This window comes from Tupaia chinensis, unplaced genomic scaffold (assembly GCF_000334495.1).
Source record: "Tupaia chinensis unplaced genomic scaffold, TupChi_1.0 Scaffold000606_1, whole genome shotgun sequence".
Classification (NCBI taxonomy): domain Eukaryota; kingdom Metazoa; phylum Chordata; class Mammalia; order Scandentia; family Tupaiidae; genus Tupaia; species Tupaia belangeri.
The window spans coordinates 449,005-463,097 of NW_006160124.1; the positions used below are offsets into that span (position 1 = coordinate 449,005).

Genomic DNA, 14,093 nt, shown 5'->3' on the forward strand with positions numbered 1-14,093 from the left:
ATAGAGCTACCAAAAGACCTTAATACGTGTAATACCTACTTTTAAAAACTGTAATGTAGAAAATACTTAGATGATCTTCTCTTAGACAAGGGAATCAAATTACCAATTCTCAGAGTATATCTAAATATACACAAAGCCTATCTTTCATCTCACAAATAAGTCTGTCATGCCATTTAACCACTTTGGGCAAACAATTTTTTATGGCTCTAATTTTTCCTGATGAAAAGTTACAAGTATTACTTAGGTGACATAGTATCAAAATGTAAATAGCTGACAAATGAGCAAATAATTATTAAGGAGTCACAGTATTCAACACTTCATGAGATTAAGACGTTTCTGCACATCAAAAAAGAAAGAACGGGAGGGAATTTTTATTAACTGTGCCTCCATAAGGCACAACAAATAAGTTTATAGAGTATATATAGCAGGAGACTTAAGTATTTTGAAGACTTACTTATACTTAGGTATATAGAAAATAGTAAGTTTTATACCATTCTCACTACTTTATGCATAAATCTTTAAAAAATTACTGAAGCTTTATTTAGTATGCTGTCGCTTTAAAAATGAGCTTTTGGAGCTAGCCTGCCAGCTGGTGGTAAGGAAGCCATACCCTACATGGCCTACCCTGGTTCAAATCCAGAGCCCAATGACTTGAAAACCATTCTGATGCATTCCTCAAATCCTGACAGGATGGTAAATGGAGGAAAAGGATTGCTGTGTGATTATGCTTCATTGGTAAGTATGCTCTCTGACCATTTAAATAAATAAATAAATAAATAAATAAATAATAAACTAAGTGAGCCTCTGTGAGTTGGTTGCAGGATTCTATAACATATACAGGCTTAGGAATCAAATACTCAAACCCACCAATGAAATGCTACAAATATAAAGGTTGTGGAGTAGACTATGCTATATATATATTGAGATTTTCTATAGTTTCTTATTTCTTTCCAGAGCTAGTTCCATAACTGGAAATTCCAAATACAGTTCATTAACTACTAAACTATGTCAAATAGCCACACCTGGATTACAGCCAGAATGCACTAAGAAGCACACTATTTCTAAACCTTTTAACTATGCTAACTTTCAATTCACAATCCAATGTTAATCCTAAACAAATACCAAGAATCATTACTACAAGTTTTAATTTGCTAAAGGGGTAACAACATACCAAGAACTTAAATATTACATTATAGCTCATTAACTCCAGCAAAAGCAAAACAAAACAACCTTATCATCTGTCATATAACAAGGACTAACATTGCCACTACTGGATCCTAGAGTAATTACTGGGTTGTCTGAAAAGTCATGACATATTCTTCTGTTTTTCTAGGCAAAAATTAGTCATTGCTTTTCAGACGAACCAAAAGATTGTGAACCAAATCACACATATGTCTACTGTTATTCTTACTGTGCTGCAAAACTGAATAGAAGACTATGCAGTCTTTGAATCTTGAATGACTTGGATAAGTCCCATTTTGAAGAAAGGATAATTTTGTCTCACTGGGCTTAGAAAGAAATTCCTACCCAAATCATCCACTGAAATCCAAGGGCTAATTAATTATAAGGACTCTCTAGTCTTGCTCAAAGGTATCTGAAACACATTTGAGACTCAAGGTTCTGAAAATCCTGTGATTCTGGAAACTACTTTGAATCTGATTACTACAAGAGGCATATAGAACACCTAACAGAGATATCTGACGTTACACATCAACTTACAACTATTATAATTTTTAAATGGTTGTTGTGATGCTTCATAAAATAAAAATACTACAATTGTATTTAAAATGTTATTAAAATATTTTATTAAATAAGGAGATGAAGCAAAAGGACAAACTACTGAAAGATGGGTACAATCAACCAGAGATAAACATATAGATGAAAAATACATTTAAGCTTTAAGTTTTCTAAGAAAGCAGAGAATTCCAATTATGTTTGGCAGAAGTTAGTTAGGGCTCAAATGAGATAAACAAGTTCATGTAAGAAAACAATAAGGCCTGATTTACTACTCAACTTTTCAATAAGTAGTAAAATGTATCAAGTTCTGTATGAATTAAAATGAGCATTACTACCAAAACTACACTTGCTATTTAATAGCTCAAGTGATCTCACATGCAGATAATGAATGGGAATGCATCACCTTCTGCTTTAACAGATGTAAACCACTCTATAAGGAATGAATTTTTAAAATCTGTACTTATGACTGAGATTCATACATGGGGACCAAAAACTTTAATGAAGTGATTAATTCTATCTCAATTTTGTGGGTGCTTTTTGTCAAAGTATTGTGTCATTATTTCATTACCTAAGCTATGTAAAGGATCATCCTTTCGAGGTCAGTTAAAAGATGTACAATACCTGGATCTGTGTCACAGTCCCTTCAGTGATCTCATCATCTGCCACCTCTGTGGTTGCAGTCATGGTCACCTCAAAGCTTTGATCATTTTCTGAAACTTAAAAAAAAAGGAAGAGATCAACTCTAGAATGATAATGGCAGGTTCTAACTGACCTAAAAATATCCATGGAAATATCACCTAAGTTCCTAACACACTCATAAATAGATACCAGTAAGTTTACTTAATATTTACTACATACTTAATATATACTAGGTGGCCTCTACGTGCTGGGGATACAAAGTGGACAAAAGAAACCAAACTCTCCCTTCATGGAGCTTATATTCTAGTGGGGAAAAACAAATGAACAAGATACTATATGGGATGGTAACTGGTAGGAGAAAACACTAGAGGAGGACAGGGAATGTGCTGGGGTTAGGGTAGATAGTTAGACATTTTAATAGGCGACTAGGAAAAGTGACCAAGACTTAGAACAAAATGAGAAAAAAAGCTAGTCATGCAGGTATCTCAAGGAAAACATTACAAGGAAGGTCAATCACAAAGGTTCTGAGATGGGGCATGTTTGGAGTATTCCCAGAAACAGCAGGGAGGCCAATATGGCTAGAACACACAGAACAATGACAGCAGGAGATTGTGTAGGACCTTATAGGCCACTGTAAAGACTTTGCTAATCCTAAGTCAGAAAGCCACTGGAAGGTTTTGAATAGAGGAGTAACATTTTAACAGGATCGCTCTGCTGCTATGGAGAAAATAGTCTGAAGGACAGCAAGGTCTGGAGTAAGATCAGCAAAAGGCTAATACAATAATCCAGATAAGAGAGGTCAGTAATTTAGACAAGGGTAAATGCAAATGAGAGTGGTAAGTAGTTTAAATTGTGGGTATATTTTTATGATAGAGTCAATATAACTTGTGAATAAACCAGATACGGAGAAAATCTGAAGTCAAGAATGTTATCAGGGGCTAGACAGTGGCATAGTGGTAAAACACAACACATTCAATGAAACTGACCCACATGGGCTCCCAATTTAAGCCAGGAGACCTCCTTGAGTATACCTGACACACCCATGCCTATGATTCAGGGCTGGTTGAAGGCTGGGAGTGGACTGTGGTGTTGAAACCCTGTTGGGGAAAGTCGCTGGCTAGCTGTCTCACTCACTCACTCACAGAAGAAATAAATTACCAAAAAAAAAAAATAATAAAAAAAATAAAAAGACATTAAAGGCATTTATCTGAACTAAAAGAAGAATGGATCTGCTAGAAATAAGAGAGAAGATTGTAGAAAGAGCAAATTTGAGAATTCAGGAAGTTTCAGGAGCTTAATTTTAAACGCATCTTTTGAGATGTGTATTAAAATCTAAAGTTTCAGAGGAGATGACTAGGGAGAGATTTATATGGAAGTTACTGCCAAAAATAATATTAAGAACCATGAATTGAGATCACATAGAAAGTGAGTAAAAACAGAAAAAGTCAGCCTAAGAACTAAATCCTGGGATGTTTAGAGGTTCAAGTGGCATGAACAAATCAGCCTAAGAGACTGAGAAAGAACAGATGAATAAAGCAGAAGGAAAACCAGAAGATGTGTTCTTTAGAAGTGACAATGTTTCAGGGAAGAGGGATTGATAACAGAAACACGGTTTATAAAGGACTAAAAGCCTTATAGGAATGGGCTTAAGGAAAAATGAAAAAGAAACAGAGGCAAGTAGAAGCGATTCTTTCTAGGTATTCTGTTCTTAAAGGCAAAGTGAAAAACTTTGTAGGAGGCAAAAGTGAGCTAAACTGGACTTTTGTTTTTTGTCTTAGGGTGTGTACTCGCCAGAGAGACAGAAATGGTGGGAAAGTGAGAAATCATCCTGGGGGCAGGGGGGTGGGGATGGTCATGCCACAGTCCCTTCTCCTGTATTATCTCCCGGAATCCTGGGCATGCACACACACATGCCTGGCTGAGTTTTAAGCCACCGGGTCTGGGACTCAAACCAGTCAGTCATATGGCCAGTGATGTAACTGCTAATGCCATTTGCAGGCCCTAAAGTGTACTTTTAAAAGGAAAAAATGACAGTATGTAATTCCAATGAGAATATCCAGTAGAGAATGAAAAACTCATGATTCAGAAAAGAGTGGAAAGGATCACTAGAACAATGTCCTTGATTTAGCAAAGGGGATGGACTCTATTATACAGGAAAGCAGGTCTTAGTCAGGATAAAGAATACATTGTGCGGACACTAATGCAAGTGGCAGTGTGTACTTGTGGAAGTAAAATTTATAGAAATTATTTTCTGGGTACTTCAGTTTTCTCAGTGAAGCAGGAAGCAGAGCTATCAGTTGAAAGAAAGTTGGAACATTCACTGGAGGTTTCCAGACATGTTAAATAGTCATCTTAGAGTGGAGAAAGAAAATTGGAAAAGTATAGTGTGATTGGCAGGCAGCATTCTAAGTATACTTAGGGTTAATAATTAGGAGTTTAAAATAAGACCAGTCAGCTTGCCTGTTCTGTTTTTCTCTAATTCCTTTCAATTATCTACAGTGTTAAAGATATAAATAGACAAAGATAAGTTGAAACCGGGTTATAGTTTCATCAAAGAAAAATGTAGTAAGAGAAGGAAAAATGATTTGAAGGTAGATGGAAGACATTATCATGACTGATTATGAAACTGAAAGGAGATAAAGAGAAAAGAAAGAATACAAATGGTGAGGGAACAATTAAAAAGTGGTAAGAGCAATGGGTTCCACTAGGACAAAAGATTTCAAAGGGTACTAGAAGAGAGCTTGGAATGATGAAGTAGTTGTAGAAAAATATCAAGTCTGAAACAGATCACAAATGGACTACAGTAACAGATAATGGCAAGAGTGGTAAAGGGAGTGATAAATGGAGAACAAAAGAAAAAGGGGCTAGTGCACTGAGAAAATAATCTATATGAATATCATAATCACCATACAGTTATTAACTATAAATAGGGCATAGGGTAATATAGTGGCAGATGACTACAAAAAGAAGTGGTTGGTAAGGGAGCTGGAATGATTAATATGGAAAGTTAACGCAAGACGCTGGTAGAACTTAGAAGGCCCAGACAGATTATCAGTCACACAAATTATGTAAAAAACGCCCCCCCCCCAAAAAACAACAACAACAAAAAACACAAAAATCCACCTGAACGTGGAAATTAAATTTAAACTTAAATCTTAAAAAACTAATTCACCTCCATGAAATCTAGCAAATAATGATTTGCCCAATCCCAGATGATGGTGTCATTAGTAGAACTTTATATGCTCCTTTTTTTTTTTTTTTTTTTTTTTAAAAATTGCTATAGGGTATATGTCCTTGCTGGAGAGAGACAGAGAAAGGAAAGTGAGAAAGCAGGGAGAGATGGTTACCCCACAATCTCTTTGCCATTCTTCTTTTGAGATTTTGGGGATGCATACACACACGCCTGGCATGTTTTGCAAGCTACCAGATCTAGGAATCGAACCATGCTATTGGCTGTGTAGGATCTAACGGCCTTCACCACAATGCTGGCTCGATGCTTTTCAAAAAAATGGTCAAGAGGGTGTGTATGCTCACCAGACCAAGACAGTGGTTGGCAGTGGAAGGAATACACCATAGGGTACAGTCATTCTGCAATCCCTTCTCCTCCTTTATCCATCCTGCTGGAATTTTGGACACTCTTGCACATGGTTTTTAAGCTGTGGGGGCTGGGATTCAAACTATAGTCAGCCATGTAGGACCTGGCTCCTTTAACCACTAGGCTAGGGGGCTGGCCCAGACTTCATTCTTTTGATATGACTGTTTTAAAAAAAAACAAAAAACAAAACAAAACAAAAACAAAAACACAGAACCTTCTTCAAGTTAATTTTATCAACAATTTTTTGTCACTGTTTTAAGAGAGATTTTTGCTATATGGCAAATTCGCTCACTAGAGACAGAGATACGGAAAGAGAAAAATCACCACCCACTCCGAGGGGGGATGGCCATTCTGCAATACCTTCTCCATTCTCCTCTCAGGATTTTGGGTATGCATGCATACACACTCAGCATGAGTGTCAAGCCACCCAGTCTGGGACTCAAATCGTGGTCAGCTATGAGGGAGTTCAGTGACCTAATGATTACGCCATCTGCTGCTCCCTAATTTTACCAACATAAATTTTACAAATCTAGAGAACAGGTAAATACTTTGAGCACTTTTAAAGCTATGTCTGGCACATAATGAGCACTCATTAAGTGTTAGTTTAAAAAGAGGTTTTCAGACTAAAAGAAAAGTAATGAGTACAAGTACACCTTGAAATGCCAACTGAATCTCTTGTAAACTAAAATTGATTTAAAAAGGGAATGCTTCATTCCTAATACACAGTGACTTACGTGGAAGTGCAACAACTGATATGCAAGGAGTAGAATCATCAATACTCTGATCATCCTCAGAGGACAAACAAAGCCTTTTATGTGGAGGTTCAGTACTATCTTCTGAGTCTATTTCATCAGCTTCTAATGGAAGAGAAAAAACAAAACCAAACAAACAAAACCAAAAAAACCCAAAAATCTCAAAAACTTCAAACCAATGTAGAAGAAAAAAAAAAATCTCTTACCTAGTAAATGACTCTATGACAATTTTTTTACCCATTAAAATAGGATTCAAAAAGACATCACATTCTCTATGCCTAGTGATGTACTCAGCTATTCCTATGACAAAGAACCACAAACAATGGTGCCATCTTTGAAAGTACCACAGTTGGCTTTCTAAATATTTCACATATAAAAACAAGGGTTGGTTATATGATTCATTCATTCAGTTACTGAATCCCTACTATGTGCTCAGGGATGGGGACAGAACAGTTTAGGATACCCTGTCAAGGTACTCATAGTATAGTGGAGGTGACTAAACTAACCATTTCAAAATAGTATAAAAAAGAGCTATGAGGGTGAAAGACATTGTTATGGAAGCACAGAGAAGATACATCTCATTTAAGCCAGAGCTAAAGGAAGGCTTCCTGAAGGTTTTTTAACCTGAAAGAGAATGGAAACCAGGAGAAAAATGATTATCCATCCTGGCAGGAGGTGAATATTTTCAGTGACAATGAAGTATGAAAAGTTTAAAGTATGCTACAGAAAGAAACAGCTGTGAACTGCTAGAATATCCATATATAAAATGTGACAGGAGGTGAGGTTGAGAGAACACTTGAAATAATGGAGACTATGTACCAAATTAAAGAACCTATACTATATTCTAAAAACCATGGAAAGCTTTGTAAGAATCTTTTATGCTACTGGGTATCATGATCAATTTTATCAGTAGTCTGAAAGATTAATTAGAGGTAAGAGACAGGTTAAAAGGCGAGTAGGCTATCCAGATGAGAAATGAATCTGAACTAAGAAAGGGGGACTTGAAACAGGAAGAAATGGATTAAAAAACACAGAAACATTACCAACAAATCTTCCTGATGGAATGAATGTGGGAGATAAAAGCAGAAATTTATTATTAATACATTTACGATCTAGGACACTGTAATGAAATTAACTGAGAAGGGACAAAAAGAAAGCTAGGTTTAGAAAGTGTGTAAAAGAACTATTTTGGGAAGTGTGAAATTTAAGAGAATTCAGAATAAAGATACAAGTGTGAGTCATCTTAATGGGTGGGTGCTAGTTTAAGCCACAAGACTAAGTGAACTAACCGAGGAATTACATATGGAGTAAAAAGAGAAAACAAAACCTCAGCTGGGTAAAGATGAACTTAAAAGCAAAATAATTATTTAAATAAAAGGCAGGAAGAGAAGTAACAGTAAAATTGCAAGCCTGAAAACTGTTCATTTTAATTCATTATGGATGACCTCATTAAATCTTACTAAAACAGTTGAATAGAACTGAATTCTCTCTAACTTAAAAAATATCAATATGCATTAGAAGGACTATTTTTGTATTTTATAATGTACTAAATATACTGCTGGCACCAAATGGTTAAGAGAAGTAGATTACAGTTATTTCATCATCACCTCTATAGGCTCAACAGATCTTACTTATGAAATAGCTATGAGATGAATAAGGACTAAAATTTATGGTAAATTTAAAAAGATGAAAATACATTTTAAAATTATAAAAAATACAAGTTCACTAAGATTAATTCATGATACAAAAGATAACCTCCTTGTCTTCAGTGCTAGCATAAATTGTCTGAGTAACAAGGGTCCAGGGGCATGGAATTCAACTATTCCAAAAGAGTCAAAATTATGTCAGCACTTTCTCCTACCATTCTGAGGGCAATGAAGAATGAGGTTCCCTTCTGTGTCCTGAGTCAAAGTCACAGAATTCACAGTTTCTACTGTTACTGTGTCAGAATCCTCTTCAACTCTGCTCATACTCAAATCTGTGCAAGAACAGGTTCCAGATTAGGATGCGACAATTTATTTCCAGAAATAAACATAAAGTAGCCCCTGCCACCAATACACTTATTTGTGTATCTGAGTATAATTCATATAACATTACAAGGACTACTCAGATTTCAAAATCTGCCTTTCCTAAATTTATGCCAGTAATTTAGTAGAATAATCTTCAAGTGTCGTAAATGTTTTAAGTTTTTTATTTTTTTCCCCACATAGGGCACATGTGCTCGCTGGAGAGAGAGAAGAGAGAGAAAGTGACAAATCATGCCCTGGGAGTCCTGCTGGTCCCGTGAGACCTTAACCGTGAGACCTGCTGGTCCCAATATTTAATTCTGTCTCTGTCTCTCTCTACAGCAAGCACATACACCCTATGGCAGAAAACGTAAAAATAAATAAATAAATAAATAAAAATAAATAATAATACAATTGCAACATTTACTTTTAAAAAAGAGTCATTTTTATATCCAATAATAGAAAAAGCTGCTTGAATTTGTCATTACCAATAAAACTCTCACTACTTTTTGCTTGTTTTTACTGGCAGCTTTGTGATATTTTCAAATAGGTATTTCATTTATGATTTTTTTAGCAGCAGATTCATAAAACTTTTAATCTAAGAATTACTATTATTATTTTTAGTCTTGTATTGGGGCATGTTCACTCCAAGAAAAAAGACAAATAGAGAAAGTGATAAATTACCCCTTGATGGGGGAGGTCACATAGTAATACTTTCTCCTCCATTCTCTTGGGATTTTGAGCACATATGCATGAGCTTGGTGTGTTTTCTATCTGCTGGTTCCATGATTCAGACCATGCAGTCTGCCATATGGATCTAGCCACCTTAACCATCACGCCACCAGCTTTTCCTAATCTAAGAACTGGCTTTTGTCAAAGATTTTTTTTTACAGATATTTAAGTCCTAGTATTTGAAAAATAGAAAACACTAAATAATTTTGCTTTTTTTTTCCATATTAAGTACATATTCAATAACAGACCAAATTTTTTTTCCTCATAGATATGTGCTTAGACCTTCTTATAAAACAGAGACCTCTCACTATTTAAAGTGCCTTTATCTGGGACCAGCAGATGGCTTAGTGGTTAAGACACTGGAATCCCACATGGGCAACCACGGTTTGAGTCCTGGGCCTGGCAGCTTGCTTTCTCACTTTCACTTTCTCTCTCATTGTCTCCCTATAGCAAAATTTAATACTACTACTACTAATAATAAATAATTACTTCAAAATAAATAAAGCACCTTTTTTGGTTATTTCATCTATGTTGAGTCATCAGAAAAGTCATGATGCATTTTTACACAGATAAATATGCCATGACTTTCCCAACAATGTAAGGTATTATTTTATTAAAAAATTTTTTTTTTAAAAGAGAGATTTTTTGCTATCAGGGACATACGCTCACTGAAGAGACAGAAAAGACAAGAGAGACAGAGAGAATTCAACCTCTGGTGGGGGTATGCCACACCTCAATCCCTTCTCATTCTGCTCTTGGGATTTTGGGCATGTGCACACAAGCTCCCAGTGTGAGTTTCAAACCTCTAGGTCCAGGACTTGAACCGTGGTCAGCCATGTGGGAGTCTAGCACCTTAACCACTATGCCACCTGCTGGTTTCTATACATATATTTTCCCTCTTGTTCAGACAGATTAAATAATCAAAAATCTTGGAATACAACTTTCATGGTTGGCAGCAAGAACTGTACTGGATTATGTAATTGATGGCCTGCTTGAAGTCTTCAGAATCATCTTAACAATGTTCAATGAAGTTCTTGCCTAGATACTCACTTTTGGTCTTGTTCATGTAGTTTCTTTCTTTCATTTTTTTTTCTTTTAAGAGGTTTTTTTGCTATAGGGCGCATGCACTCGCCAGACAGACAGAGAGACATAGAGACAGAAAGCAAGAAATCACCCCACAGGGGAGATGGCCACGCAGTAATCCCTTCTCCTCCATTCTCCTCTTGGGATCTTGGGCACGCACGCACATGCACCCGGCGTGAGTTTAAGCCACTGGGTCTGGGACTCGAAACATGGTCGACTATGGGAGTCCAGCGACATAGCCATTATGCTAACTGCTAGTACCATTGTTCATGTATTTTTTTAACCAACTAAATAATACAAAGGACATAAACCTTGATGGGTATTCAGTTAATCACTTGACATTTATTTTCAGACTAGTCTATTCATATATTTACCACTTAAGTGAATCTATGTTCCTTCCTTTGGCTAAAACCCTTGTAAATGTTAACTTTTACAAGGTGAAGATCCAATAATTCTATAAAATTTTACTCCACAAATTACTGTTTGAAAAGTATAGCATTCACATTACAAAGGTAATGATGCCATTCCCAAAATAAAGATAAATGGAAATCATGATCTAGATATGACTAAAGTTTACAAATGAGATGAGGTCTTTGCAACAAAGGTACGCTTACCTAGACAACAGATGAATCCGCTGTAGCCCTTCCCACAGAACCAAGTCGCTTTCCCTTAGCCACCAGCATCACTTTCATGTTATCCAGATTGTATCTCTCCCATGTTCCTAACTCTGCAACACTGAAAAAATAACAGCAACACACAATAAGGCTTAATTAAGGACAGTTGAGTGCTAAGAATAAGCTAATGACACTCAAGTCTCAACCCTCTCATGTCTCAACTAGAGAAGTAAAACAAAACCAGAATGCTTTAAAGTATATCTTTTGGAAATCAGCCTCTTTAAAGGGTTCTTCAACAAAAAAAGTACATAAACGATGAGATTTTGCACCTACTGTTAACAGGCAGTTCCTCAATCCAGGTGTCCCTCATCAGGAAACCAAATATTCTCTGAAAAAATAGGTTCACTTTTGCCAGTGGTTCTAGGAACTATACTTTTGCTACCATTGTGTGATATAACTCAGTGTGTACATCAACTAACAGTACTGTATTACCAATAACCAAATTTTTATAATCTATTAATACCTCTTTATAAAGCTATAAAAGCATTAAAAATTATGTAATACCTATTTGTTTAGAAATTACTTTTAGATGAACCCTTTCTAAAGATTTGTGGAAAAAGAAACCTTAAAACTTTATGAAATCTACAAGAATTGGTTTTTAGAGGTTTCTTTCAAAAGGCTTCTCATCCTCATCTCAAAACACAAACCAAACAATTTAAAAAGAACGAGACTTAAGGTTTAAGAGGATATTGCAGCAAAAAATAAGGATTAAAATTTCCATTTTTGCAGCATAATTAGAACTCTCCAACAAGTTTTAATGAGTGCTATGTATATGTAAATCTATAGTGAAAAAGACACTGATCCTGACCAAGAAAGCTTCAGTCAGCTATTACATGTTTTTCTCACTTCTGTATCAACTATTTCTTTATTTTGTTTTTTGCTATAGGGCACGTGCGCTTGCCAGAAAGAGAGACAGAAAGCAAGAAACTACCCCTCGGGGGGATGACCATGCTACAATCCCTTCTCCATTCTCCTCTCGGGATCTTGGGCACGTATGCATATGCGACCAGTGTTGAGTTTAAGGCACGGGGTCTGGGACTCAAACTGTGGTCAACTACATGGGAGTCCAGTGAAATAGCCATTATGCTAACTGCTGGTCCCTCAACTAAGTTTTTTAATCAAAAAAATAAAAACTTTTTGTAAAGCTGGTCAGTAGTATCTACTGCGAAAGATAGGGAGAATGGGCTGGCACTGTAGCTCAGTGGTTTGGTGCTGCAGGAGGCCAGATCTCACATAACTGACAGGGTCTAAGTCCTGGTCCCAGCAGCTTGAAAACATATAGGACTAGTCTCAGGATCCTGATGGGATGAAGAATTGGAGGAAAAAGAACTGCAGTGTGACCACACCCCTTTGGGAAGTGTTTTCTCTTTCTCTTCCCCCTATACACGTGTGCTCTATGCCATTTAAGGAAAGAATGTTTTAAAACATCCATAACTGGGGTGGTTCCACAGCAGTAACATGATGGTAGCCCTGCAAGGCTGACTCACATTGCAAAATTTTGGGCTCCTATCAAGAGACACCCACATTGGGGGAACCAGCAGTTAGTGTAATGGCTATGTCGCTGGATTCCCACGTAGTCGACCGCGGTTCGTGTCCCGGACCCGGTGGCTTAAAACTCACGCCAGGCGCGTGTGCGTGCGTGCCCAAGATCCCGAGAGGAGAATGGAGGAGAAGGGATTGCGGCGTGACCATCCCCCCTGGGGGGTGATTTCTCGCTTTCTGTCTCTATGTCTCTCCCTGTCTGTCTGGCGAGTGCACGCGCCCTACAGTGAAAATCTCTCAAAAAAAAAAAAAGAGACATCCACGTCTGCTAGGCACACTCGTGTCTGTGATCCAGGCCTGGTTGAGTCAGGGTGTAGACTGGAGCGTCAAGACTCTTTCAAGAGTGTTATCTCTATTTCTCTTTCATGAAAGAAAGAAAAAAAGGAACCTGAAAAAAAATCATTCATTAACTTAAAAAAAATGAGTTTTTTCCTCCTAATCTTATTCCTGGGTATAAGATTAGAATATACATATATGCGTATATGCAATTTTACATGCTGAGTTTTACAGTTCATTCACACTAAAAAATGTAAAGGAAACTAAGCTAGACATTTAACATTTTTTAAAATAATATATTTAATTTTATTATTGTTTATTTATTTCAATTCGCTATAGGGCACATGAACTCACCAGAGAGAAAGAGAAAGATAGAAAGACAAAGTGTAAAACCAAGTTGCCAGGTCCAGGACCCGAACCACGGTAGACCATGTAGGATTCCAGCACCCTAGTCACCAGGCAACCTGCTGATCCTAGGCATTTAACATTTTTGCATCACTTAAAATTGATGTTACATCAGGACCAGCAGATGGCTGGTTAACAGGTAGGTCGTTGAACTCCCACATAGTAAACCAGAGTTCAAGTCCCAGACCTGGCAACTTAAAACTCACACTGGGTGCACATGCATGAGTGCCTAAGATCCTGAGAGGAAAATAGAGAAGGGATTGAGGAGTGGCCATCTCCCCTTGGTGGGAAGTGATTTCTCGCTTTCTCTCTGTCTCTCCATTTGAGCACATACTCCCTATAGTAAAAAATCTCTTAAAAAACAAATTAAAAGAATGACATTACTTAACCATTTCCCTATGACTAGGTATTTATGTTGTTACCAACTGAAACAAACACTTCTCTAGAATCTATTTTCCTAAATAAGTAAAAATTAGGTAAAAAGATGACAAAATTTAGAACTCTTAAATCATACTACAATGTAGTTTTCAAAAAGGTTGCACAAAGGGAACCAGCAGTTAGCGTAATGGCTATGTTGCTGGACTCCCATTTAGTCCACGGTGGGTCGCGTTCCGGAGCCAGTGGCTTAGAACTCACACCAGGTGCGTGTGCG

The 14,093-nt window shown here is 36.8% G+C and overlaps 1 protein-coding gene across 9 annotated transcripts in view; it reads right to left on the reverse strand.

Annotated features, from left to right (window-relative positions):
- The window catches only part of DMTF1 (cyclin D binding myb like transcription factor 1), a 62,288-nt gene that overhangs the window by 38,937 nt on the left and 9,258 nt on the right, over positions 1 to 14,093 (reverse strand). For 5 of the 9 annotated variants that reach the window (XR_336015.3, XM_014591685.2, XM_006158735.3 and 2 more), the window contains exons 2-5: positions 11,159 to 11,279; positions 8,585 to 8,701; positions 6,706 to 6,828; positions 2,359 to 2,453 (exon numbers count right to left, since the gene is read on the reverse strand). Coding sequence is in view for 8 of the 9 variants with exons in the window: in XM_014591685.2 (XP_014447171.1) it covers positions 2,359 to 2,453; positions 6,706 to 6,828; positions 8,585 to 8,693 (327 nt within the window). In the remaining variant the exon portion in view is untranslated. Of the gene's footprint in view, positions 1 to 2,358; positions 2,454 to 5,910; positions 6,020 to 6,705; positions 6,829 to 8,584; positions 8,702 to 11,158; positions 11,280 to 14,093 lie in introns of those variants that run through there. The other 4 variants (XM_006158738.3, XM_027775851.1, XM_006158739.3 and 1 more) reach the window with 4 other exon arrangements.